The sequence below is a fragment of the Pelophylax lessonae genome, assembly GCF_965119305.1.
Source record: "Pelophylax lessonae genome assembly, chromosome: 1".
Taxonomy (NCBI): Eukaryota; Metazoa; Chordata; class Amphibia; order Anura; family Ranidae; genus Pelophylax; species Pelophylax lessonae.
In genome coordinates, this window is record NC_138768.1 from 413,101,856 (window position 1) to 413,129,672 (window position 27,817).

Here is a 27,817-nt window from a genome sequence, read left to right on the forward strand (position 1 = left end):
AAGGCATTGTGTGTATGTACATATATATATATATATATATATATGTATATATATGTGTGTGTGTGTATCTTTGCATTATATAAGGAAGGTTCTATTCTCTGAAAAGTTACGATCTTTTTTTCCCTAAGATCTGCTTTTTCATGGGAAAATGAACTAGATCTCCCAAATAATACATAAATAATTCCCTTTGTTATATATAAATTGATCTCAGTGGCTGCCATTTCTGTTATCCTACATATCTTCCTAAAAACGAGTACTGTATTTATCGGCGTATAACACGCACTTTAAATACAGTAAAAGTGCGTACGCCGATACCTAAAGAAAAAAAAACAAAACCCAGGCAGCGCTGGGAGGCAGAGGAGGGGGGCGGCCAGGGCCAAGGAGAAGAAAGGATGAGCGGTCGCTGTCATAGGAAGTCCTGCCTCCTATGATAGACAGCAGAGTGGCCGGGACGTGTGACGTCTATCATAGGCGCCGGGACTTCAGATGACAGCAGCCGCTCGTCCTCCCTTCTTCTCGGGCCGGACCGCCCCAGCTCTTTGCAATGGCGCTGGCGAGGCTGCAATATAGGATACTGCGCTGGAGAGGCTGCAATTATGATACTGCGCTGGCAAGGCAGCAATTATGACACTGCGCTGGCGAGGCTGCAATAACTGACACTGCGCTGGCGAGGCTGCAATAACTGACACTGCGCTGGCGAGAGTGCAATAACTGACACTGCGCTGGCGAGGCTGCAAAAATGCCACTGCGCTGGCGAGGCTGCAATAACTGACACTGCACTGACGAGGCTGCAATAACTGACACTGCACCGGTGAGAGTGCAATAACTGACACTGCGCTGACGAGGCTGCAATAATGAAACTGGGCTGGCAAGGCTGCAATAACTGACACTGCACTGACGAGGCTGCAATAACTGACACTGCGCTGGTGAGGCTGCATTTGATTAAAAAAAAAAAAGTTCTGATTTCAAAGCTGTTGATTTCAAATTTAAATAGGGCCTGCAAACAGTGCAAATCTATGAGTCCCCATTTTTTATTTTATACTTGGCATTAACCATTTTCTTTCCATCCACTCACCTCAGCCTGGTCAGATCAACTTCTTTGTATGCCACCTCAGTCTGTTTAACAGCAACCTGTGATGACAGGTTGTTTATTTTATTGTGCATAGCCTCCATCTGGTTACCTGCTTCTTTTAAATGTAATTCTAGAGCCTGTAATAGAGAGGTAGTAAAGAAAACATCATTACAAGTGACGTATTGTTCAAGTTAGTATCTTTTCTTTCTTAAGTCACTAACATGCTTTTATGTCATTGTTGATGTCATTTCACACATGTTGAACTGTTAATAATGTGGTTGCCACCCAAAACTCGCCCTCCTGTTCTCTGCCCGGCCTTGTCCCACTCCCTGGCCATATGGGATCGGTTGTCCAAATCGTATGGCTTTAGGTCTCTGCATACCCCCTTGGCCCCCATTCACGATAACAGGGGGTTCCCCCCCGGGTCTCTCCCCCAGATCTTTTCAATGGTGGACGAACAAGGGACTGATCCGTATAGTGGACTTGTGCAATCATAGGGGTATCCTTAAGCGACAGCAGTTGATTGGTAAACATGCCAATATTTTCGGTACACTCAAATTGAACACTATTTGCGGTCACTGCCTCGCCTCTCTGACCTGACCACTATGACTTCTATGGAATTTCTGTGCCGCAAATATGACAAACTACAGGGTTATATCTCCATGATTTATAATGTGTTGTCTGATTTGCCTCTGAAACTTCCTTATATGGACCGTTGGGAGACTGATGTCCAGGACACCATTGATTTGGCGGACTGGCGTATCATGGCTCAGGAGGCCTCCAGATCATTGATTAACACCTAAATCATAGAAGCTAACTATAAGGTACTACTATGCTGGTATATGGTGCCGGCTAGGATTGCATCTTTTGTGCCTGGTGCGTCTCCTCTGTGTTTTCGGGGTTGCGGTCAGGATGGTACTATGTTCCACATTTGGTGGCAATGCCCCAAGGTGAGACGTTTTTGGATTAGAGTGTATAATTTCATATACACCCTAACGCAAGTTAACCTGACCAAGTCCCCGCAGCAGGCCCTTTTGGGCCGGAAGGGGGACACGGCCACGAAGGCACAGAGAAGGCTTATAACTTATTTTTACCGCAGCAAAATTACGATTGCTAGATCTTGGAGGTCTCCTGTCCTGCAGTTTGAGCAGCTTAGGCATAAATTGTCCTGGATCATGGTGAATGAACGGCTGTCGGCTCAACTAGATGACAAAATGCACAAGTTCGATAAGAGTATGGGAATCGTGGCTCAGCTATCTAACTGGGAACGCTTGAGGGCCATGCATGGGTCCGGGGGCGGGGTTGGGTCCATTCTTTCTATCGCTTTCCTTCTTCGTTACCTCTCAATCTTGTCTTCTTGATGAATGCCTTTCTAAGGTTTACTCAGTGGTTACACACTGCTGCATACAAATTTGTTCTGGTTTCAACATGGCCTGGTCATAGCAGGCCACAAGGTTGAATATTTGCGGTTGGCCTTAAGTGCTCGCATCCAGTGTTGTAGTATACTGTGGATCATAGCTTCAGAATCACCATTCCACTAGTAACTTAAGGTACCATGCATATACCATTTTTCTTGTTCAATGCAGTATGGGTCTTTGTTGTATTTCTTCTGCTATCCCCTTTTGGGCTATTATAGCCGACTGCTGTGATTGTTATACCACTGACCGATGTTTTCTATTATTGTTTCCTATCTTTATACTTTGAAAATTTTCAATAAAAACCATTGAAAACAAAAGATTAACACATTGGGCCCAATTTGAATGTGTTCACTTAGGGGTGTACTCACTTTTGTTGCCAGCAGTTTAGACATTAATGGCTGTGTGTTTAGTTATTTTGAAGGGAACAGCAAATTTACACTTATACAAGCTGTACACTTACTACTTTACATTGTAGCAAAGTGTCATTTCCTCAGTGTTGTCACATAAAAAGATATAAATATTTTAAAAAAAGTTAGGGGTGTATTCACTTTTGTGAAACACTGTGTACATATATATAATAAAATAAAATTCACTTTTGACTTCCCTTTAGTAAGTAGTGGTTTTTATCTGCTAGTCTGTGGTAAAGCAAACACAGTGCTGCAAAGTAGGACAATGTATGCAAACATATTCTAGAGGTGTGCCACAAGCCACAAACTACAGTATATGGCATTGACTGTTTTCTTTCTGCTTTGACTCGAACAAAACCTTCAAGACATAGCAGCAAAGGCAGTGAAAGTTTGCAATTCCATTCCATTCCAAACATACGTATTCTTTAAGTTTTCTGTGAGAATGAAGTCTGTTATACTGTTTAATGATTAGACTTAAGGATGGCTATTTGATGTCAGTTTCCTGCTTTGCAGCATCAATTTTTAAAGAGTTGTGGGTTTTAAGTGTAGGAATTTAAATGAATGTCGGTCCCAACTGGCATGTTTGAATACATAAGTTGTTATCACAGCAAATAACGCAAAGCATAAGTGCACGCCACATTGTAGCTTGAAAAATCATGTGAGGGAATCCAGCTGCTCTGCAGCATACCTTAATTTTGGCATCAATGCCAGACTTTTCTCCTCTCCACTGTGCCTCTTGCTTCTTTGCTTTCTCCAGGTCACTAAGCAGGTCAGCACATTTCTTGCTTAAATCGTCTTTCTCCTGCTCCAAATTTTTTAAAATGGCTGCCCTCTGCTCCTCGTTTTCCTCCAAACTCTGCTTAGTGTTCTGTTTGACAAAAATCAGGATTGCACATTACAGCCCCAGAAATAATTACACATGCATTCGACAATCAATCAACAATGTCTAATTAAGTGACCTCAGTCGTCAAGCTGCAAGTAACCGCCGTTGTGATTTTACCATTTAAGTTATGCAGGTGGAAGTGACTTTTTTTTCAAACTGAATGGCAGTTCTGATGAATGCATACATGCGAGGAATCCTTTAATTGATCAAGATGCCTTTGATGATGTCCCCAGCTATTTTTGAGACCCGTACAGACACATCATTCCAGACCTTGGGTTTATCAATTAATAATACTAGTCCCATCAGTATGTAATTAAAAAGAAGTCACATATTCACACTACTTTCACTTGCTCTATATCCATCATTAAACATTTATTTGGAAGTTATAAGCCTCAGATTTTCAACTTTAAAGAAGTGCTCAGAGTTGGCTGTATGAGAAAGAACTGCAAAGCTAAGAGAAGCCTGAGGCAATTCTTTTGCAGTGTATGTCCCTTTCTGTGGCACACTGAGTGACACAGCTTGAAGCTCAGCACTTCACAGTAAGACAACTGGAAAAATATGTACAAGACATGCTACCTTAAGCTCATGACTTTTATCTTTTAATTTTAGTTGGAGGTCATCCAACTCCTTTTTTAGTATAGTATTTTCTTCGTCTACAGCGATCTTTCTCTGTACGAGGTTGTTTATCTCCTGCTGCTGTCCCAATACTCTCTAGAAACAGGAAAAAAAAAAAAAATAAGGCAATGTCAACACAGTACTTTATATAACAGATGTCATGCATTTTGTAAACCCAATATGTGTGATTTAAAGCAAATATTTAAAGGGAATTTATTTATTATTTTTTTTTTAAACCAGAAAAGGTTTTATTAAACCAAGAAAAACATTAACAATCTGGTGGCAATACAAAAGACGTACAACAATTCAAAGCATGTCCACACTAAATAAAAAGGAAAAAAAGAAAAGGAAAAAAAAAAACGCCAATTGTTAACAAGTATACTCAGGTAATAAATTCCAAGACAAAAGAAAAAATTAAGTCTAAAGACAGAATACATTTAAAATACGGTATCTAAAAGGTGCAATATGTCTGTTCATTCATTAACATTACTGGAGAAATGTAACAGAAGCCTCATTTTTACCAATTCTGCAGTACTTAAACCCAGAGTATCGAGCCAGTGGGCCCAAAGCTTTTCAAATTTACCCAGGCAACCACAACGTTGATATACACACCTTTGAAAAAATGCCCCATAGAGATGCATGGGGTGACCGTTCAGATCCGCCAAAAAAACTGACAGGCGGATCCCCCTGAGTGAAAGGGGCCTAAGAGCAATAGATTGAAACTGGAGCAGCCAGAATCTGGAGGCAGCCAATCAACTTCTATATTTACAGTATTTTCTAGCGTATAAGACTACTTTTGAACCTCAAAAAAATCCCCCAAAAATGGGGGGTCGTCTTATACGCCGAGTATGATATCTCCAACCTAAGTATAAGTATTACCGGTAGATGTAATCTCTCAAGACGCTGGCTGTGTGGGAATCCTGTACCGGTATACCGTATGTACCGTAGCTTCAGCTACATACAGTGTACTGCGCTAAGCCAATCAGGGAGAGTGATGTATTCTATTATTGAATGCAAAGCCTGCTCGGATTGGTGGAGTTACATCAGCCCGCCTCTCTGACTCTGCCAATCCGAGCAGGCTTTGAATTCAATAATAGAATACATCGCTCATTGTGATTGGCTCAGCGCGGTATACTGTATGTAACCGAAGCTACTGTACATACGGTGTACCAGTACAGGATTCCCGCAAAGCCAGCATCTTGAGATTACATCTACTGGTAATACTTAGGGTACCTTGGAGATATTATGAGAGATTACATGTATTACAGTACTAGGGTAACTTGGAGATCTATGAGAAATGTGATGTTTTTCAATGGTGTTGCCTTGCTTCGGAAGGGGGTAGTCTTATATGGCGAGAATAGCCCAAAACCTATGTTTTAACTTGAAAATTAGGGGGGTCGTCTTATACGCCTAGTCGTCTTATACGCCGGAAAATACGGTAATTTAAAGCAGAACTAAATCCTCCTATTGTTTTCAGCCAAGAAAGCTGCTTGATCTTCAACTGCCACGATGCTGCACATGTGATCAGTTATGACACCAGCCATTTGATGGTCTGACAGTTTGGTTGAGAACACAACCGATGTGACAGTTACATTCTCGGCACATGCCAAGAATGTAAAGTTTTTTTGGAAACTGTTAAAGTGGAACATTAGTCAGAAAATGTCCTGCTAGATTACGTCAGGCTGCCCCCTTTTGCAGCTATAGCTATGTAAAACATCACACATGAGTGCCTATACGGTTTATACTGTTTTGCCTTGCTCTACACATGCTCAGAGTTTGCAGAGGCCAATCTGCTAAGGCCTCATTCACACCATTGTGCACAAACGTCAGTTTTTCTGCATAGGTTCTGCAAGGACTCAAATAAGAATGGTGTGCCCTGCCCTGTTCACATCACAGATTTTTTTCTGCGCAGTAATCTGCCACATATGCACGGAAAATTAAACAGACATGAAATCAACATTGGTGAGAACAGGGCACATAACTGGCGTGCATGAAAACTGATGTCAATGTGCATACAAACTCACTGAAAAGCGCGTGAAAACTGATGTCTCTGCAAGTGAAATCTGCATGGTTTTCTCATCCGTTTTTATGCACGTACTGTGTGAACGAGCCCTAAATCGATGGGTTTGGTTCTGCTTTAACTGAACAAGTTAAAGATAGAATTGGATTTGTTGCCATGCGCAAATGTTCCAGATTTTGTCTGTTCTAGTTTTGATAAATTCTCTCCCCCCATATAAAAACAGAGAGATTACTTACCAAGCTTCCTGCCTGTGCCTGCATTCTTCCCTTGCAAAGCTACACTGGATGAAGAATCTTCAGCAACTGACAAACTTTCAGGTATGTTGCATGTTTGGGTACCTTGCTGCACACCCCCTCCTCCTGCCAGCCACACTGTCACTACTGTGTCTAAGCAAAGTGGTTTTTGGTGGAATCAGGGTGCTCAGCAGGGAACACATGCATCTGGCACACCTGAAATTGTGTTGAATGTTGAAGATTATTTGGCTAAGATAGCTCTGCAAGACAGCATAGACAAGAGCCATAGGCAGTGGGATTCTCCTTTACTTGTGTATTTTTTTCAAAAAAAATTCCTTTGAAGGGTTTGTGAAGACAACTTTTGTTTTTCTAGTTTTGGGCAGAAAAGGATAGGAGAAAATCTAATATTTTAGGTTGTCAATGGAAAAGGAATCTTCCAACGGGGACACCACTTTTGGTAACAACTCTCTGATAGGAGAAGTCTCCTCACTTCATAGAGAAGGTTTTGCCTATACATATACTTTATTATGAGCAACTGAGGCAAAGCTCAATTATGTGGAGTTGTCTCTATAGCACTTTTACCAAAAATCTTAAATTTTATTTTTTTTATTTTTTTTTTACAGTTATGAATATTTTTGGTTCTATGCTACAAATTACTCCATGTCACTTTAAGAGTTCTTTACCTGTATTCACATCTTTCAAGCTACATTTTCATGCATTTTTAAGGGCATTATCAACAAATCAAACATTTTCATGCACTGCCATTGTCATTAATAGGCTCTATAATGTCTGCCTAGCCATCACAATTAATACAAGGTTCGTCAACCTATGTATTGCACAAATGTAAACTAGCACTACTTAAAAAATGGCTAACCTGTGTATTTGTGTGTGAATAGGCTCTTAGTATTATCTTTATAAATGTACCTACTGAGTTTATTCTCCCTCAATTTCGAGATAAAAAAGGTACACATATGTAAAGGTTACCACTAGTATGCGAAAATTAGGACAGGACAGACCCGAAGGCATCTATTTTTTTCTTAATATCAAGAGGTGGCATTTTCACAATACAAGAGAAGTCATTGCTGTTTTTGATAATATTATCTGGATGCTTTTTTTTTCCCGAAAACAGTCTGAATCCTACAAAAATGCTTACAATGATTCATGCTGCTTCTACCAGCAATTAAAAGCAGGTATAATTAGTCTGTGCACACTACATCCAGTAAAGCAAATTATTTATTGATAGCCACGCATAAATAGATCCATTTCAGAGACCTCCCTTATGACAAATCCTGTTAAGAATGATCCAGTATATGTATTTATATCAGCTCATTAATAATTGATTTGGATAGTCATTGTGTGCTGTAGTTTGTTCACCTGCATAAGTAGAGCATTAATGAATACAGTACAAAAATCACAAAAACGTGTCTCTATAATTCGATCCAAAAACATTTTTTAAATGAAATATGGTTTTAAATATACTGTAATAGTAACATGATAAAAAAAAGTGTCCACTGCTCAGAACAAAATCAGCACCATGGGTTACCTTGAGTCTTCATTTTACCCAGTAACATATAATTTTAATTGGTGCTTCAATAAAGTGCTAAATAAATAAAAACCTATTCTAGTTTTGTTGTAAGTTCAAAACCCCATGCTTCTCATCAGAAAATACTTGTATCAATCTGTGTTATCTACACATTACCCATCCCGGTTTTACCTTTCACTCCACAATGTATAAAAAATAGGGTTCAATATTACTTTAACACACACAAGTCCTTGTCAAGATCAATGTCATCCTTATTATTATGCCAAAAAAATGTTTTTCTGACAATCAGCAATTGCACACAATGAGAATACTGCCATTTTATTTTCAGAAAGCCTTACATTTGTTGCCAGCCATTTCTTCTATTTTTTTTTTTTTTAATATAAAGTGGCATATAAAGAAAGTATCTAGGAAGAGCAATCTGCTTAAGAGAATGAAAGCTTAAAGAAAATGCTCACTACACCTCCTAAATTCAATAAAGCTTTGAAACATTGATATTTATTTTAGAGGAAAAATATACTATAACAAAAAATGTTATAACTAAACTGCACTTCCCACTCTCATTACAGCTGCTTACCTACCTCCATTTGACAGCCACAAGCCGCTCGGGTGTTTTAATCCTCTGTGATCGAATCAAGTGCCCATTGACCTGAATAAGGCTGTATTTCAAGACTGTAGATTTAAGAATCCTTCCCAGTTGTGGTATGCTTATTTTTAAAAATTGGGGCAAGTCTGGTTTTCTTACGTTGCCTTTTGTTGGCAGCCAAATCTTGATGAACTGACACACAGAAACATGCAAAAAGGGGACATTAAGGTGTATGCAGTAACATACCGCAATTACATTTCATAGTGTCAAGGAGACTAATCGTTTGATATGCACTGATGGCCATGTAACGTGTGGATTTAAAGACTTAGGAGGGGGCTTCCCAAAATGGCTGTCAGATGTGTGTCATCAATAAATCTGATGCTTGAGGTCTAACAAATAGGTTTTAAAGCAGTCAGCATTTCATAGGCTGGATGCTTTTAATGTTAAAGTAATCATCATGCAATATATGGAAGGCTTTCCCAATGCTTCCTAACACCCCACTTCAACCGTGCCAATCAAACCCTCTCTCCAGCCCTGGTTTTCCACCACAATGTTAACCAGCAGATCATGTATTCGTGAAAGTTGACTTCCTGTGCTAATAGTGGAGTGCCGGTATTTGAAGAAATCACTGCAGATTATAGATCAGCAGCATTGTCACTAAATGCCAGATCCAGACTAGGATTAGTTTAACATTTTTATCCACACATGCATCAGGTATCAGTGTCATTTTTGTTTATTCCTAAAACGCCACCACACATGCACTGTAAAAGCGACATTTAAATGTGAATCAGCACCACCACATCAGCCATACCCAGTAGGAATTGCATCCAGAGCAGTCCCTGCAGCAGGTTAAGCCCAGTACACACGGGCCGAATGTTGGGAGACATCGGCCAGTTCAATTAAAAACAGACAACATTCGGCCAGTGTGTATGTCGGTCTGGCTGGCTTTTGTCGGACGAGTATGCTGGAAAATCATCAGCCAATCGACTCCCGATCAGCGCTCTCAGCCAATAGCAGAGAGCGTTGATGGGTGTTTTCCAGGAGGAGGGCCGTCCCCCTGTCAAAATACAACAGGTAAGCCAGGGAGATCACTGTACTAACTTCGGAAGGTTAGTACAGCGGCTCCGACCGCAACTATCAGTTATTTATTTATTGTTTTTTCATTTAACCCTGCCGGTTGTAGGGTGTACAGTCATTACCAGAAGTTTTAAAAATGACACAAATATTAACTTTCACATAGTCTGCTGCCTTAGTTTTTATGATGGCAATTTGCATATACTCCAGAATGTTTATGAAGAGCGATCAGATGAATTGCAATTGCAAAGTCCCTCTTTGCCATGAAAATAAACTTAATCCCATAAAAAAAACATTTCCACTGCATTTGTAAAGAAGACTTCAGTGCGCTAGGACCACCTTCTACAGTAGATTCAGCTGCAGGATCAGGATACCACCAGTGCAGAGCTTGCTCAGGAATGGCAAAAGGCAGGTGTGAGTGCATCTGCATGCACAGTGAGCTGAAGACTTTTGACGGATGGCCTGGTGTCAAGAGGGGTAGCAAAGAAGCCACTTCTCTCCAGGAAAATCAGGGACAGACCGATATTCTGCAAATGGTACAGGGATTGGACTGCTGAGGACTGGGGTAAAGTAATTTTCTCTAATGAATCCCCTTTTCGATTGTTTGGGGCATCCAGAAAAAACCTTGTCCGGAGAAGAAAAGGTGAGCACAACTATCAATACTGTGTAATGCCAACATTGAAGTATGCTGAGACCATTTATGTGTGGGGTTGCTTCTCATCAAGAACACAGCCATGAATTACTGTACTTAATGGTACAAAAACATCCTCCGAGAGCAACTTCTCCCAACCATCAAAGAACAGTTTGGTGGCGAACAATGCCTTTTCCAGCATGATGGAGCACTTTGCCTTAAGATAAAATAATAAGTGGCTTGGGGAACATCGAAATTTTGGGTCCATGGCCAGGAAACTCCCCAGACCTTAAGGGAGATGTACAGCCAAAGCTTGTTTGGCTGTACATCTCCTATGGATCACAGGTGTGCAGATCATTCTGCACTCCTGTGACTCATTTTCAGCAGAGAGCGGTTTGAAGTCTGCTCTCTGCTGACGTTATAGATGTTGGTCCAGGCACGGTGTCATCATGACCTAGACTGACAGTCAGCAGCTCTCTGCTCGGGGAGCTGTCAGAACAGAGTGATCAGTAGTGTTCAATCACTTGGCTCTCAGTGCAGAGGCGCCGGGGGACAGCATCCACCTAGATAGGAATAAATATGCAATAACCCCAAACTCCATACTTCTCTTTTACCACTTTAGCCCCGGAGGATTTGGCTGCTCAATGACCAGGCCCTATTTTGCCATTCGGCACTGGGTTACTTTAACAGACAATTGCGCGGTCGTGCAATGCTGTACCCAAACTAAATTGAAGTCCTTTTTTCCCACAAATAGAGCTTTCTTTTGGTGGTATTTGATCACCTGTGCGATTTTTATTTTTTGCGCTATAAACAAAAAGAGCGACAATTTTGAAAAAAATTACAATATTATTCACATTCTTTTATATGAAATTCTCAAAAAAAATGTAAAAATCAATTTTTTTTTATATATTTATTATATATTTTAGGCCAATTTGTTTTCTGCGACATATTTTTGGTAAAAAAAAAAAAAAAAAAAAATCGCATAAGCGTATTTTGATTGGTTTGCACAAAAGTTATTGCGTTTACTAGCTACAGGAAAGATTTATGTCATTTTTATTGTTTTTTTTTTTTTTTTTTACTAGTAATGGCGGCGATCTGCGTTTTTTTTTTTTTTTGCAGGACTGCGACATTGCGGACATATCGGACCCCTAACTGAAATTTTTGACACTTTTGGGGGTACCAGTGACATTACTAAAGTAATCAGTCCTAAAAATATGCACTGTTACTGTAAAAATGACACTGGCAGGGAAGGGGTTAACATTACTGGTGATCAGTGGGTTAAATGTGTCCCTAGGGGCGTGATTCTTACTGTCATGGGGCGTGGCTTGTGGAGTAATCACAGAGACCTATATAACAGGATCACTTCAGGGAGAATGACAGACGGCTGTGTTTACATCAGCCGTCTGTCCTCCTCTCTCAGCTGCGGGAGATCGCGACTGGCCGGCAGCCATCAGAGCCGCCGGTCACACGCACTGGCTCCCCAGCTAACGATCAGTCAGGATATGGCCCAGAAGTGAACGGACAGCATGCCAGGGCGAATTGCAGAGGTCTTGAAAAAGAAGGGTCAACACTGCAAATATTGACTCTTTGCATAAATCCTAATGCAATTGGAAATACAGTAAAACCTTGGTTTGTGAGTAACTTGGTTTGAGAGCGCTTTGCAAGACAAGCAAATTTTTAAAATAAATTTTGACTTTATATACAAGCGATGTCTTGATATACAAGTAGCGTCATGTATAAAAAAGAAGAGAGGAGCCTCTAAAGTGTAGCAATATGGTTACATTTAATGAAGGTTCAATATTTGGCAACTCACATGGTTGATGATTAAAACAGGCACATCTAAGTATGCAGGCATCCGGGGTAAAGCGGTTCACATAGACCATCCTCTGCACAGCCAAATCCACGCCAGTGTTAATTTTGGCAGCAAATTTCAATTCAGTTTTAGTCTTAGGACTAAAACAGCATTTTAGTTTTAGTCCCATTTTAGTCTTCTGCAAGTGTTTAGTCGACTAAAACATCTTGCATTTTAGTCGACTAAAACTAATTTTAGTCGACTAAATGGTCATGGTTAGGTCAGAGAGGAAGCCTGTAATGCTGCTGCCTGCAGTCAGTGCAGTGAGTGCACACAGTGCTGCTCAGTGCTGGATGGGGGTCTCAGATTTAAGGGTGGTCTCTGGTCTGACTCTGACCTGAAGTTGTTGAACAGGATGGGTCGGGCAGGCCTCAGCGGCCTATATGCACGCACACAGTCCTGGATGGATGGCGGAATCGGATGCCAGTGGTGACTGGTGAGTGGTCTGAGGGGACTCAGGGAGGCAGTAATAGCTGGCCTGGCTGTTAACTCACAGTGGGTGCTCTGCTCTGGATGTGGTGGTGGCCGGGTGCCAGTGCTGTGTGATGAGTCGGGCCTGGCACGTCTGGCTGTAGTGCTGCAGTGCTCTGGTGAGGTCAGGTGACTGGTCTCGAGTCAAGTCTCTTGTAGTAGTCCACTCCTCACGTCGGACGTCACAGGGCACGCCACGCCAGACGGAACTCCGTGAAAACCGGAAGTTGGGTAAACGCCCCTGCCTCACATTCTCGTTTAGTTTTAGTTCGTTAACGAAAAAGGATTTGATTTTCGTCATAGTTGTCGTCATTTGACGAAAATGTGCTATACTTTGCATCTCGTTTTTGTCAGTTGAAAAATGCCGGTGACTGTCATGCAGGAGGGGTGAGACTGAATGCACAGAATTCTCCATGTGGATGTGATCCTAATAGTGCTCCTCATGCAGCATATGATGTTGTGGCTTTAGAAATTTGGCACGGTTACCATCTGCATCTACCTGGCACTGAGTGAGGTCCTGCTATTAAGAGTACAGTGGATGCATGCTTTCTTGGCTTTAGAGGGGGATTTGGTTTAGCAAATGTAGCTTTGCACACCCATGCAGATCATCCAGGTGGCTGTTTTTGGACAATTTAGTCTCTGGTAATGACTGTCTCTGGTAACAGACAATTGTGCAGTTGCGCTGTTCCCCTAATAAAATTGATGGTTTTTTTCCCCCCCAAAAATAGAGAGTATTCTTTTGGTGGTATTTGATCACCTCTGTGGTTTTTATTTTTTTGCGCTATAAACAAAAAAGAACCATAATTTTGAAAAAAACTAAAAACACACATTTACTTTCTACTATAAAACATATCCAATAAAAAAATTTACTTATTATTAACTTAATATTATTAATTTAAATTATTATTGTTTTTACTAGTAATGGCAGCATTCAGCAATTTTTAGCGGGACTGCGACATTGCGGTGGATAAATCTGACACTAAGTGACACTTTTTGGGGACCAGTGACACCAATACAGGGATCAGTGCAAAAAAAAAAAAAAAATTGCGGCCCCAGATCCGCTGTTTGACTCCCGCTGTGTCCAAATACAGCAGGAGTTGCGCTCCAGTGGCACGCACGCACCACCAAAATCTTCGTACATGTACGTGATTTTGTACAGCTGGGCCACCCTGCCAAAGTATATATGCGGTGGGCGGTCCGGAACTGGTTAAAGCAGAGTTGAAACCTTGAAGCCTTTCATTTCTTTTACAGTCCTGTACCCCCACAGGTTATGATTTGTGCTGTTTTTTGCTAGCAAAATGCCCTAATATACCCTTTTATTGCTTTAACTACTTGCTTATTGGGCACTTATACCCCCTTCCAGGCCAATTTTAAGCTTTCAGCACTCTCACTCTTTGAATGACATTTGTCATGCAACACTACTCATATGAAATGTTATCATTTTTTTCACACAAATAAAGCTTTCTTTTGGTGGTATTTAATCACCACTGTTTTTTTTTTTTTTTCTTTGCCAAATAAAAAAAGACCACAAATTTTGAAGAAAAAAAAATAAAACATTTTTTATACTTTGATATAAAATTTTGAAAACAGGTAATTTTTCTCCTTCACTGATGGGCACTAATGAGGGGGCACTGGTAGGCATTCATAGGCTGCACTGATGAGGTGGCACCGATAGGGGGCACTTATGACTCTGCACGTAAAGGTGGCACTGATAAGTTACACTGATGATGAGGCAGTGATGGGCACTGCTTAGCAGTACTGATAGGCACTGATAGATGACACTGGTGGGCACTGATTAGCAGCTCTGGTGGGCACTAAGGGGACCAATGTCCTTCGAACAGAAGCCGGTTAAGAAGAAAGTTCTTTTCTTCACAGTGACAGCGTGAGGGGAAAAAAATGCAGATAACCTGCTTCTGTTTACTTCCGCAATCAGCTGTCTTTGGCTAACAGCTGATCATGTGGTAAGGGGCCCGTTCAGTGTGAGAATGTGGGGATGTCCATGCACACCCTCTAGGCCTTTTAAGCCCACGCTGTAGCCCTCTGCCGGCTATAGCGTGGGTGCCAAGTGGTTACAAATTATGATACTGAACCTCACACTGCAGCGGTCTGTGTTGACAGAGCCAGGTAACAGTCACACCTCCCAGCACAAGTTTCTGCACTCAGACTTGCATTGCAGTGAAGGGAAGGTAGTTCCATTACTGAGTGCACAGGGTCCACCTCTGAAACATACAGTATTAACCCCCTTTGCACCTAAGGGTAAAACAAATCAAAATGCCTAAGCCCAATTTTGCAATTTTGACATGTGTTAGTAAAACCGTACATATCATCTATAAAGAACATCTATACCTTGTTTTTTTAAGGAGAAATTGGGCTTTCATTTGTTGGTAAATGGTAATGGATATCTCTTTATTTTTTTATTATCAAAAGGAAAACTGGCCCAAAAATCATTAAAAAAAAAAAAAAACGGAATTTTTGTAAAATCTTACCTGTAAAATTCCTTTCTCTGAGTCCTCCGACAGTCGCCGCCTCTTCATATTCGTCACATATGGGGGTATTAGACTTTGCTCCGAAGGAGTAGCTAGGCAACAGAATATGTTAACAATAAAGCTTTAACATATCCCACCCTCAAGGGGTGGTCCCCTCAGTCAATACCCTCCTACTTCCTGCAACCATATCTCAGTTTTAGTGGAATAGCAGTAGAGTACACAATCAAACCCCAAAAGAGGGGCGGGGGCGGCGACTGTCGGAGGACTCAGAGAAAGGAATTTTACAGGTAAGATTTTACAAAAATTCCGTTTTCTCTTACGTCCTCCGACAGTCGCCGCCTCTTCATATTCGTCACATATGGGGACGTCCCAAAGCAGTGCAAACATGAGGGGTGGGAAACGCATTCGCGCCGAAAGGCAACGCAGTCTCCGCATCAAAGAAGGAACCTTACCAAAGGAAGGAACCAGCTGGGCAACAGCAAAAAACAAGTGCTCAACAGGAGCAACAACCCAGGAAAAGACAAAAAACCAGGGGATACAAAACTTATCCCAACAGCCAGGAGTCCCCAACAAGGGACCCTAGGGAACAGCCGCACTAAGAACCTTGCGGCCAAAGGAAGCATCCGCCGATGCCTGAACATCTACTTTGTAGAATTTTGTGAAAGTGTGCACGGTCGACCAAGTCGCCGCCTTACACACCTGGGCTACAGAAGCCCCATGACGACAGGCCCAAGACGTACTCAGAGATCTAGTCGAGTGCGCCTTCACAGGCACAGGGGGAACCTTCCCCTGCAAGGCATAGGCCTGTTCAATGGTCTGCCTGATCCATTTGGCGATGGTAGAGGCCGAAGCCGCCATGCCCTTCCGAGGACCCTCTGGAAGAACAAACAAGGAGTCCGTCTTTCGAAAAGACTCAGTCGACTTAAGGTAAACCCTTATCGCCCGAACAACATCCAGAGAGTGCAATCTCACCTCCTTCGGATGTTTAGGCTTCGTGCACAACGAAGGCAAGACAATATCCTCATTAAGATGGAAGTCCGAAACTCGTTTCGGAAGAAAAGAAGGATTAGGTCGCAAGACCACCTTATCCAAATGAATAACCAGGTACGGAGACTTGCAGGACAAAGCCGCCAGCTCCGACACTCTGCGAGCCGAAGTGATCGCCACCAAAAAGGCGACCTTTTTGGACAACATAGACAACGAGATCTCCCTGATCTGTTCAAAAGGAGCACGTTGTAACACAGATAGAACGAGATTCAAGTCCCAAGGGGGCAGAGGATCCCGCCTCGGGGGAACCAGATGCCGCACACCCTGAATAAAGGTGCCAACCAATGGGTTGGAAGCCACGGGACGTTGAAACAGAACGGCCAGAGCAGACACCTGACCCTTTATCGTAGCCAGCGCCAAACGCTGATCAACACCCGTTTGAAGGAAAGACAGCACACGGGACACCGAGTACGTGCGGGGTGAAAACCCCCTAGACTCACACCAGGCAAAATAGGCCTTCCAAGTACGGTAATAAACCTTCCCCGAGGAAGATTTCCTCGCATTGATTAAGGTATGGACGACCTCCGGAGAGAGACCCCTCTCCTTCAGGACCTCGGTCTCAACAGCCAGGCCGTCAAAGCCAGCGACTGTAAAGCAGGATGGTATATCGGTCCTTGAGACAGTAGATCGTCTCGAAGAGGCAGACGCCACGGGGCGTCGACCGCCAGATTCACGAGGTCTGCGTACCAGGACCGGCGAGGCCAGTCCGGTGCCACAAGAATCACCGTGCTGCGTTCCGAGTGTAACCTGCGAAGGAACCTGGACAGCAACTGAATCGGTGGAAACGCGTACATCAGCCTGTACTGATGCCACGGGGCCACTAACGCGTCCGACGCGTCTGCCCGAGGGTCGCGCGTCCTTGCCACGAACCTCTTCACCTTGTTGTTGAGGCGAGACGCGAACAGGTCCACATCTGGAAGACCCCACTTCGCGCACAACGTCTGGAAGACAGCCGGATGGAGAGACCATTCCCCCTGATCCAGGGTCTGGCGACTCAGATAGTCCGCCTGCCAGTTCTCCACTCCCGGAATGTGAACCGCCGTTATCGCCGGGACATGAGTCTCGGCCCAAGACAGAATGTCGGCCACTTCTCGAGCCGCTCGGGCACTCTTGGTGCCCCCTTGGTGGTTGATGTAGGCCACCGCCGTGGCATTGTCCGTCTGCACCCGAACCGGGCAACCCTGCAGCCGGTCCGTCCAGCGATGAAGACAGAGACTTATCGCACGCAATTCCAGAATGTTGATCGGAAGGGAAGACTCCCCCTCCGACCAAGTCCCCTGAGCGGACAGAACGCCCAGAACTCCACCCCAGCCCGACAGGCTGGCATCCGTGGTGATTACCGTCCACGAGATCGGACGAAACGACTTGCCCCCGGACACCAACGGGGACTGGAGCCACCACAGAAGGTTTTCCCTGGTGCGAAGACTCAACGAGATCTGAAGATCCAGAGATTGAGGTCGCCCGTCCCACCTGGACAGGATCTCCGCTTGGAGACCCCGCGTGTGAAACTGTGTGAAAGGAATCGCCTCGAAGGCCGAGACCATCAATCCCAGACATCTCATACACGTCCGCAGAGACGAGTTCGGAACGTCCCTGAGGGACCTGACTTCCTCCCGGAGAGTCCTGAGTTTGTCTTCCGGCAGGAAGACCTTCGCCTGCACCGAGTCCAGTATCATTCCCAGATAGGGGAGACGAACCGACGGACTCAGTGTCGACTTTGGAAAATTTATCGTCCAACCAAACTCCTGTAGAGTTTGCATCGTGACAGACAGGTCCTCCTCCAGACCCTGGCTGGTCGCAGACCGAACCAGAATGTCGTCCAGATACCCCAGGACAGAAACGCCCTGGGCCCTCAATAATGCCAGAACCGGTGCAAGCACCTTGGTGAAGACCCGCGGAGCCGAGGCGAGACCAAAGGGCAACGCCACGAACTGGTAGTGATCCTCCGCAATGGCAAATCGAAGGTACCTCTGATGACCCTCGAATATGGGGATGTGAAGGTACGCATCCTTCAAATCGATGGAGGCCATGAATTCCCCCGGAGCCAGGGCAGCCACCACCGACCGCAGGGATTCCATGCGGAACTTGCGAACCCGCACAGAGCGGTTCAGAGCCTTCAAGTCCAGAATCGGACGAACTTTGCCCTCCTTTCTGGGCACGGTGAACAGATTGGAATAAAACCCCCGAAACCTGTCCCGATGAGGCACCGGAACCACCACTCCCTGAGCCCTCAGGTCCCGCACCGCCAGGTGCAGGTCCCGCAAGCGCTCTGGAGACAGTTGAAGATTTGAGGGAAAAAATCTGCTCTCCGGCCGAGAGAGAAACTCGATCTTGTAACCAGATCGAACGATTTCCAGAACCCATCTGTCCCGCACACGGGCCAACCAGGGCTGAAGAGAACCGAGCAAGCGTCCCCCCACCCCAAAACTGGGTGAGGGCGCCCCTTCAGGCCGAACTGTTATGGGCTGCAGGTCCGGATTGGCCGGACTTCTGTGTACCAGACCAGGGCTTCTTCTGAGAGCCTTGACCTTTGAACGGTTTGCCCTTGTAGTGCGGCCGAAAGGCACGAAAGGACCCCTGAGGGGGCCGAAAATTAGCATGCTTCTTCCCAGAAGCCCCCTTAGCCTTGGGGAAATGGGGCAAGAGAGTGCTCTTACCCCCGGTGATCCCCTTAATCAACACATCCAAGGACTCCCCAAAAAGGCGAGACCCATCATAAGGCAGATTGGCTAAGGTCTTACGTGAAGATTGGTCCACCGACCAACATTTCAACCAGACCATGCGGCGAGACAACACCGCCACGCTGTGCACACGTGCAGCCAACGGAATCAGGTCCAGGTCCGCATCACACAGATACATGACACCCTGGTGGATCTGATCCACCATATCCAGGGTCGCCGGCGAGGCCGAGTCGGCCACTAGGACGCGCCTAAGCATCTGCGTCCAACTTGCGATCGCCTGGGCCGCCATGAGAGAAGCAAACAGAGCCTTAAGCATAGAACCTGTAACAGAATAAGTATGACGGGCAAGAGACTCCAATCTCCTATCCGTGGCATCACGGAAAACAGGGGAACCCTCTGCAGGAATCGCAGTGGCTTTGTTCAAAACCGCAATTGCATGATCCACTGGTGGAGGCACACACCACCTTTCATCAGTGGCAGGCGAAAAAGGATAACGCAGCTTGAATTTACTCGGTACCGCAAAAGGCTTGCGCAGATCGCGCCATTGATCCTTAACAGCGCGCTGAAAATCAGCATTGCAGGGAAAAACCTGCGGCGTCCTGCGTTTCCTCTGCGTCCCATAAGCCGCCAAGGCAGCGGGGGGACACACTTCGTCCTGCAAACGCAGCGTTTGCTTAATGGAAGCAATCAACTCATCCATGATTGCAAGCTCTTCAGGCGAGCCAGGGGGAGAATTATCAACCCCCTCAACTTCAGCCTCCACCTCAGACCCCACTAGATCAAGAGAGGAGCGGGACCCCGATAAGGAGGCCCCTGCCAGAACAGCCCCATCACCTTCACCCTCAGAATCAGAGGAAAGAGCAACTCTGGGCCTTTTAGTAGATTGAGCAGCCACCAGCATTTGCACCTGAGCAGCAAGGCCAGCCACAATAGTGGCTAAATCCCCCCCTGGGGGGGAAACAGCGGTCCCCTGGCTTTCCACCAATACTGTAGGAAATTTGCCCTCCTGAGAATCCATTGCCCCTGTAATGCCAGACAACCAAGGGTTAACTGCCCCTTTTAAGCAAGCGCGGCAAGCGCAGCCCACCGCACCACACTCAAGCACAATGAGACCCCCACAGGGAATATGCAAACTGAACACAGGCAATGGATAGCAAGAACAGAAGGATAAAACCTGAGGAGACCCTCGCCGCTGCTGCTGCCTCGATCGGTGTTCCAGGAAAGAGGAAGTGATGCTGCCAGGGCGCTTCTATGTAAGCCTATGGAGGCTACAAGAAAATGGCCGCCATGCATGTAAACCATGCGGCCGGAGCGGGTGTAGGCAAAATGGCGTCGTTTGGCGCCGAAACCGCCGCTCCACAGTGCATTAAAACACACATTACATTCCAATATCAGAATACATGTCAGATCGCCGCAGCGATCGCCGTATAGTGCCCAAACATGCCAAAAAAACATGCCCCACAGCACACAGCTTCTCACACTGACCAGTCTGACACACACAGTGTCATACAGCTCCCCCCCCCCCCCCTTGCAGCCCACAGCATGCAGCCGAGAGATAGGGAGACAAGCAGTGTGAATAGAGGCAGGTTACACAGTCCCAGACTGACACCCCCCCAGACAGACAGGTCCCCACATAGATACACTTACCTCACATGGCGTGGGGGACCCGCACAGGCGAACAAGCCGCTGCACATGAGGCAGGGAGAGTCGCAATTCAAGACGCACAAAATGGGGGTTAAGAAACCGCACAGCGTCCAGTGAGGTAGCCACCTCACCAATCATCCCTGCACCGAACAGGGATGGGTCGTTCACTGTGCCAGGAGCGTTACCTGGCTGAACGCTCGATGGCAGACTGGGAAGCCACTGACCCACGACCTGCGACCAGGGGGATCAGCCCGAGACCCAGTCCGCATGATCCTCTTCGTCCGAAGAACTAACTAACGCTGACAAAATAACAGCTAAATAAAGGTAGAGAGAAAAACTCAAACAAAATATTAAAAAGAAGAAAGAGTCTGGGACAGAAAGTCCCAGCACAGAGAGAGCCAGCCACTCCTGACAAGCTAGACATTAAAACTGAGATATGGTTGCAGGAAGTAGGAGGGTATTGACTGAGGGGACCACCCCTTGAGGGTGGGATATGTTAAAGCTTTATTGTTAACATATTCTGTTGCCTAGCTACTCCTTCGGAGCAAAGTCTAATACCCCCATATGTGACGAATATGAAGAGGCGGCGACTGTCGGAGGACGTAAGAGAAAAAGAAATTTATATATATATATATATATATATATATATATATATATATATTAATAAAATATAACTAGATTTCTTGCCACTGCCATAACCTACCACCAAAGAACCACCCAAAATAAACTCTCCTGCTCCTGACTATTGCAGCGATACCACATATGGGTATGTTAGTAGTATTTTGTATCTGTAATACAGCCCAGAAACAATAGTGCACATTTTGCTTTTTTTAATCCTGCCTAAAACACACTGACACTAAAACTAGTTTAAAAAAAAATACATAAAATACTGTACAAAAAATACTGAACTCTGCAAGGACAGAGTGATACAATGTATCTTTCTCGTCCATTCACAGAGACAGAAAACACGGGGTGGACTTCACAGTGGCTGGTCATTGTGATAGCCAATCAGAGGCTATCGCAGGTGACCTGGAATCAGACAGACATTCTAACAATAATTACCCGGGGCTCTCGGTGAGACAACGGTCTCTGTGCTGGGAGCTCACCGCATCCAGTGAGGGCGCATATTTACGTACGATCGGCGTGAAGGGGTTAAATTGCGCAGTCCTATTTAGAGATTTTGTACAGCTGCTGTAACAGAAGAGTTAAAACTGTAAAACACGAGGTTGTTGGTGTACAGTCCACATGGCTGTATATCCACTTCAGTTGACTAGATTTGGGCTTTAACAGAGAAGTAAGGACTTTCAAAAATAAAAATAAAAATGTAAGCTTTATGCACACTTTTTTTTCTGCTCCTAGAATCTAGTGTTATCCTATTAGCGTTTTTTAAGCTTCAGTATCTAGGAGCAGAAAAAAACAAATTTGTTTTTGTAGACCGTTTTTCCAACAGGAAAAAACACTGAATACCCCGAAATGCTGTTAACCGCTGCTAAGCACCGGTTTCCAGCAGCTTTTTTTCAGCGTAAAGCTGGTTGTTAAGGAGCGGGCCAGGAAGTCTGCCACTGTGTCCTTAATATAACTCATCAGCTGTCGGAGGGGTTTCGGCCGACAGCTGAATGTAAACTAAACAATTGCCACCAGTAAAGAAATTAGAGAAAAAAAAAAAGTGTGGGGGTCCCCCTTAATCCATACCATGCCCTTTTAGGTTCTGGTATGGATTTTAAGGGTACCCCACGCCAAAAATAAGAAACGGCGTGGGGTCCCCCCCAATCCATACTAGTTTCCTAAATGGCACCCTAGGCATGCCACTGGGATTGGAACCCACCAAAATGATAGAAGACGTAGGGCTAGCCTGTAAAATTGCTTCAGTTACTGGATCCTGCATTAGGCACTTCTCTGCGGCAAACTGTGCATTGTGTAGAGTTAGCTGCAGAGTGCTATACAGGTAAATAATAGAAATGTTAACACCTGGTAGACTGTTTTGTTGGGGAGTATCAGTGTGTCATAGGAGTATGCCCATTAAGGAGCCTAGAGAGTACAAAACCAACTGCCTTTAGAAAAAGAAAATAGGACCTGGGATATTTTACCCTAAAATATCCCAGGTTCAATTTTCTGTTAATAAATGCAGTCTACCAGGTGTTAACATTTCTATTTTGATTAAATATATAGGATGGTGTTTGAATTTTCTATGTATGTATTCATTGTTTGCATCCATTTTTGTACAAAATTGAATTTATAAAGTATATTTTTTCTTTTATTTACAGCAACATTCTGTACAGGACTTTGAGTCTCCTGAAGAAACCATATTTCTGGTGAAACATGTTAAGCGGAAACCACTGTACATACATCATGAAATTGTTGCTGCTGGTTTTATAAAAATACTTGATTTATATTTTGATATAAAATAAAATGTATATGCTTTTATAAAAAAAGACTTCTTTGAAGATTCATATATTTGTCTGGACAATCTAAAAATCCCTCTGTATGCCTCTCCCAAAAACTGTTAATGTCGGGATGTAGTACATTGACCCTCAAATCTCTAGCAGATAGCAAACAACTCATTGCATGATTGATCCACAGGACTGAATTGCAGGGCATTTGATTCTTGTGGCACCAAAATGGTCCAGTAGGATTTTGTCTGAATTTTGGCAGACTCCCCTTGGACTCTTCTGGATCGCATAGACCTTCTGTCTCAAGGCCCAATCTACCATCCTGCTTCTCAGTGGATGGTTTTGAGGGCCTGGCTGTAAAAGCCCAGGTCTGGAGAGACAGAAGCCTTTTGGATTCGGATATCCCAATATTTCTCTATGCTAGGAATCTGACAGCTTGCAAAATATACCATCGCACCTGGATGGTGGAAAGCAGAGTACGTTTTTATACCAGATGATACTCTGTGAGCCTTTACTGTTAAGGTACACTCCACTAGGTCACTGGGTGTTTCTTGGGCCTTTCAGCATACCGCAAAGCAAATGGTCTTCACGTTTGCCAGAGAGGAGGTTTAAGCCTCTGCTGATGCCCGATTAGGCCTTAAGGTGCTACAAGCAGCTGTCTAGTTAAGGTCTTATATCCTTGTTTGCGGCTCTGTTGCCTTTTTTTCTGTGCTGCCCAACTATTGAGCATTCCAGTTGTCTAAAACTATGCCTGTATCCTGTACAATCAAGAAAATAAGACTTTAATGGTTTATTAAAGTACAGTGCAGAGGAACCTCTCCTCTGTCTCTGTTTATCTTTATTGCTTGTTAAAAACGTAGGATAACTGCCAGTAGGAGGGGTTATATGGGGATACTTACAGTTCTCTTTGCCAGTGTCCAATCATCTGAAGGTGGTAATACCTAACCTAGTCATGTAAGACTATGCCCGTGTCCTGTACTGTTCTCCAAGATAAGAACTTTAAGGCAAGTCAAAATACTTTCTTGTGCTGACAAGCTGGGTGCCAACGTAAGAACTTTTTTGTATTAAGTAAAAAAAAAAATGCCACAAGCTGCTAAGAGCATGTAGAGCATATCAAGCAAAATAAGGCTGACCTAAATTATCACAGGGAAAACAAATTATATTATAGCAACCAGTAAACATTTCGTTTTTAAATTTTGGCATGGATAGACTAAAGAAAGACAAATTCTGCATGGTTCCTGAGTTGAATGAGATGAAAAAAAAAAAAGCATCATCAACACCAACCTGTTCAAATTCTTGTATTTGGCTGTCTTTCATCTGTAGAATTTCCAGCACTTTTCTGTCTTTGGCCTCAGCCTTACTTTTTTCCCTGGAACAGGGCATAAAAAGATATAGAATACACATTATTAGAACTAATTTGTACTTAATCATTTGAATTTGCTAAATCTTAGTGATAAATGTCATTTTAAAAAGCGCAGAATACAATTATCCGTGACCGACAGCCCCAGTAGAATTAATCAGCATGCATATGGCAAGTGACAGCAAATTATTCCTTCTGGCAATTATGACAACTTTATTTCCTTGTACAGTATGTGGACAAGCATCGCAGCCATAAAATCATACCAAGATTACAATCTTCATCTACACACAATGAAAGCTGTGATTTCACTTGACTTAGTCTTAGTTCTTCATAAATGTAAAAAAAAAAAAAAATGTAATATATAGTATGCACAAAACAATCCAATTCCAGATGCTCTTTTCTTCTAGGAATATTGAAAAATGAAATCTAACATGCAATTGTTTTTGGAGGCTGTTAATGTAAAACATTCATCAGTCCAACCACAACATTCTGTGTGTTCCTAATATCAACTGCTATGCAAGAAATTACACAAAATGAATTGATGGAGAATTGGCCATGTGATCTTTGGTAACAGCCAGTTAGGTAATGTGATATTACAAGCAAAGTCGGATCATCCACACGGTAACCTAAGCAGGAACTTAAGGTCCAGTCAATGTCTAAAGGGCCCTGTTCCGAGCTAATACTTCTACCATAAATGAGGGGGATTGCGCAATTGACCAAAAGCTGAGCACTTGCCTGTCACTTCACAAGGAAGGATTTTACTTGGCTCTGATGGCATGGCTATGGTGCCAAGGGCCTCATTGTACTTTAATCCTTCTCTGTCAACAGGCACTTGACAGAGTAAAGCAATAAAAAAAAAAAAATAAAAAAAAAAGTAACAATTTTAACAGGGTCCAAGAAAGCCTTGAAATTCCTTGAAGTTCTAGAAGACCTAAACACTCCCCCTCCTTAAACTATGGAAAACACTCATGGGGGATAATAAAACCCCCTAAGGGAAGATGCCTGGCCAGACAACCAAGCTCGCTAAGCAGGATAAACCAGAAAATGTACGGCATAGTACATCCCAATAGGCCCCTGAGCCCACTAAAGAACCTAAGAGTTTGATCCCAAAAAGTCAATGTGATGAAAGAAGTGGGTGCCAGAATACACTGCCAAAAGAATAAGCAGGAATAAACCACTAAATCGTAAAATCCATTTCTCTGATGTTCATTGACGAACACAGCTCCTTATCTTTTTAACCATTGGGTTATATTGCCTCCTACAAGAGTAGGACACTAGGCAGAAAAAAAAAGCCTGGCTACGCCTATGGGCAGTCCACAGGGAGTATACTCCCTCTCTCTGCTATGGGTACTCAGTTTTGTTACTAGAAGAATTACAACTCCATAGAGGGGTGGGTGCTGTGTCCGGCAGTGAACATCAGCGAAATAGATTTTACGGTAAGCAAAAGTCCCATTTTCTCTTTCGTTCATTGACTGACACAGCTCCTGATCTTCTTAACCATTGGGACATCCCAAAGCAGTGTTAAACATGAGGGGTGGGAACAGCGAAAAATAAATCCCCAAGGCTAAACTATAGCCAACCAGGTAAACAGGAGCTCAACTAAAACAACTGAGGGTGTATTGTATTTTTCCAAGTGGGCTTCAAAGAGGACAAGGTCCTCTAAACAGCAGCCTGCAAAACCTTGCGGCCAAAAGAAGCATCCGCAGATGCCAACAAATCCACTTTATAGAACTCTGTAAAAATGTGCACCGAAGACCAGGTGGCCGCCTTGCAAACCTGCGTCACTGACGCTTGATGATGGAAGGCCCAGGAGGCACTGAGCACCCAAGTAGAGTGCGCCTTGACAGGGAAAGGAGGAACCTGACCCTTGATGAAATAGGCCTAAATCGCCGTCTGTCTGATCCATCTGGAAATGGTCGCAGAGGAAGCGTACAACCCTTTCCAAGGCCCATTCGAGAGCACAAATAGTGAGAGTCTGACTTCCTAAAAGACTCTGTAGCTGCCAGGTACACCCTAATCACCCGGACCACATCCAAGGCATGCAAAGTAATTTCCTTCGGATGTTTTGGCCTGGGACACAGGGAAGGCAACACAATGTCTTAATTCAAATGAAAATCGGAGACAACCTTTAAAAGGAACGACGGACAGGGGCGAAGAACCACCTTATCTCTGTGAACCACTAAGTAAGCTGAACGACAGGATAACGCCACCAATTCAGACAACCTGCGCACAGAGGTGATAACCACCAAAAAGGCCACCTTCTGGGACAGCGTAAGCAGGGACATCTCCTGAAGATTCTCAAAAGGAGGCTTCTGGAGGATTGAGAGCACCAAATTGAGTTCCTAAGACGGCAACGGAGACCACACTGGAGGAGCCAAGTGCCGAACTCCCTGAAGAAAAAGTATGCACTAGGGCAGGCATGTCCAACCTGCGGCCCGGAACTGCAGGCAATGCGGCCCACTGCCCCTTGACAATTATATTTTTTTTGCTGGGGAGGAAGGAAGTCGTGTCGGGGGCACGGCCACAGCAGCTTCCAACTAACTGTAGGCAGAGGCTGCCTTGGAGGGGAGGCGATTGTGGCCAGATTACAAACAGAGCGGGGACCTCCTGCTTACCCGGCGGCCACTGTCATATGAAGCCTGCCTCCTCGACCGGCTCCTATGATAGACAGCACATTGGTGAAGTCTATCATAGGAGCTGGTCCAGGAGGCAGGACTTTGTATGACAGCGGTCGCCGGGTAAGCGGGAGTTCCCCTCTCTGTGTAATTCTGTGGCTCTCCTCTCTCTTCATTGCAGACTGCATTGGATGGGCAAGCACTGGTGAGGCTGCATTGGATGGGCATGCACTGGTGAAGCTGCATTGGATGGGCACTGTTTAGGCTGCATTGGATGGGCACGCACTAGGCAAGTGCCGTGCGATCTCCCGGCTGCTGCGGGAGACTTAGGATGTCTGCAGTCAGTGACAGAGCCGCTGCTTCCTGTATAGTTCTGGCTCTTTCACAGGCGGAGTGATATGAAATGCATTCTGCCTGTGACAGGAGCCATACAGGAAGCAGCGGCTCTGCTCTCTACTGCAGCCGCTGCTTCCTCCAGCAATACCCGCATGACCAGCATTACCCGCCAGCAGTAACCGCACCAGCAGTACCCGCCAGCAGTCTGAAAAATAAGTAGAAAAGGTATTTCCATTAGCGTGTGTAAATTGTGGCAATATGTTTTTTAATGACTAGTTGTGCTTTGTCATAGTATATCATGTCCTTGTTCATACATGTATGAATAAGGACATGACATTTTCTGGCTGCCTATGTCACATTTGCTAGTGGTGCAACTAGCCCCAGCACATAACTGTAAATATCCCAGCATGTGCAGGGTTTCCGACTCCTACCACCATGACCACTTCAAATCACTGA

The 27,817-nt window shown here is 44.3% G+C and overlaps 1 protein-coding gene across 1 annotated transcript in view; it reads right to left on the minus strand.

The window, feature by feature from the left end:
- CNTLN (centlein) overlaps nt 1–27,817 on the minus strand; it is a 712,784-nt gene that overhangs the window by 579,850 nt on the left and 105,117 nt on the right. Inside the window, exons 4-7 of the mRNA XM_082272784.1 lie at nt 24,335–24,419; nt 4,357–4,491; nt 3,586–3,765; nt 1,076–1,209 (exon numbers count right to left, since the gene is read on the minus strand). Of these exons, the coding sequence (XP_082128910.1) occupies nt 1,076–1,209; nt 3,586–3,765; nt 4,357–4,491; nt 24,335–24,419 (534 nt within the window). The remainder of the gene's footprint in view (nt 1–1,075; nt 1,210–3,585; nt 3,766–4,356; nt 4,492–24,334; nt 24,420–27,817) is intronic.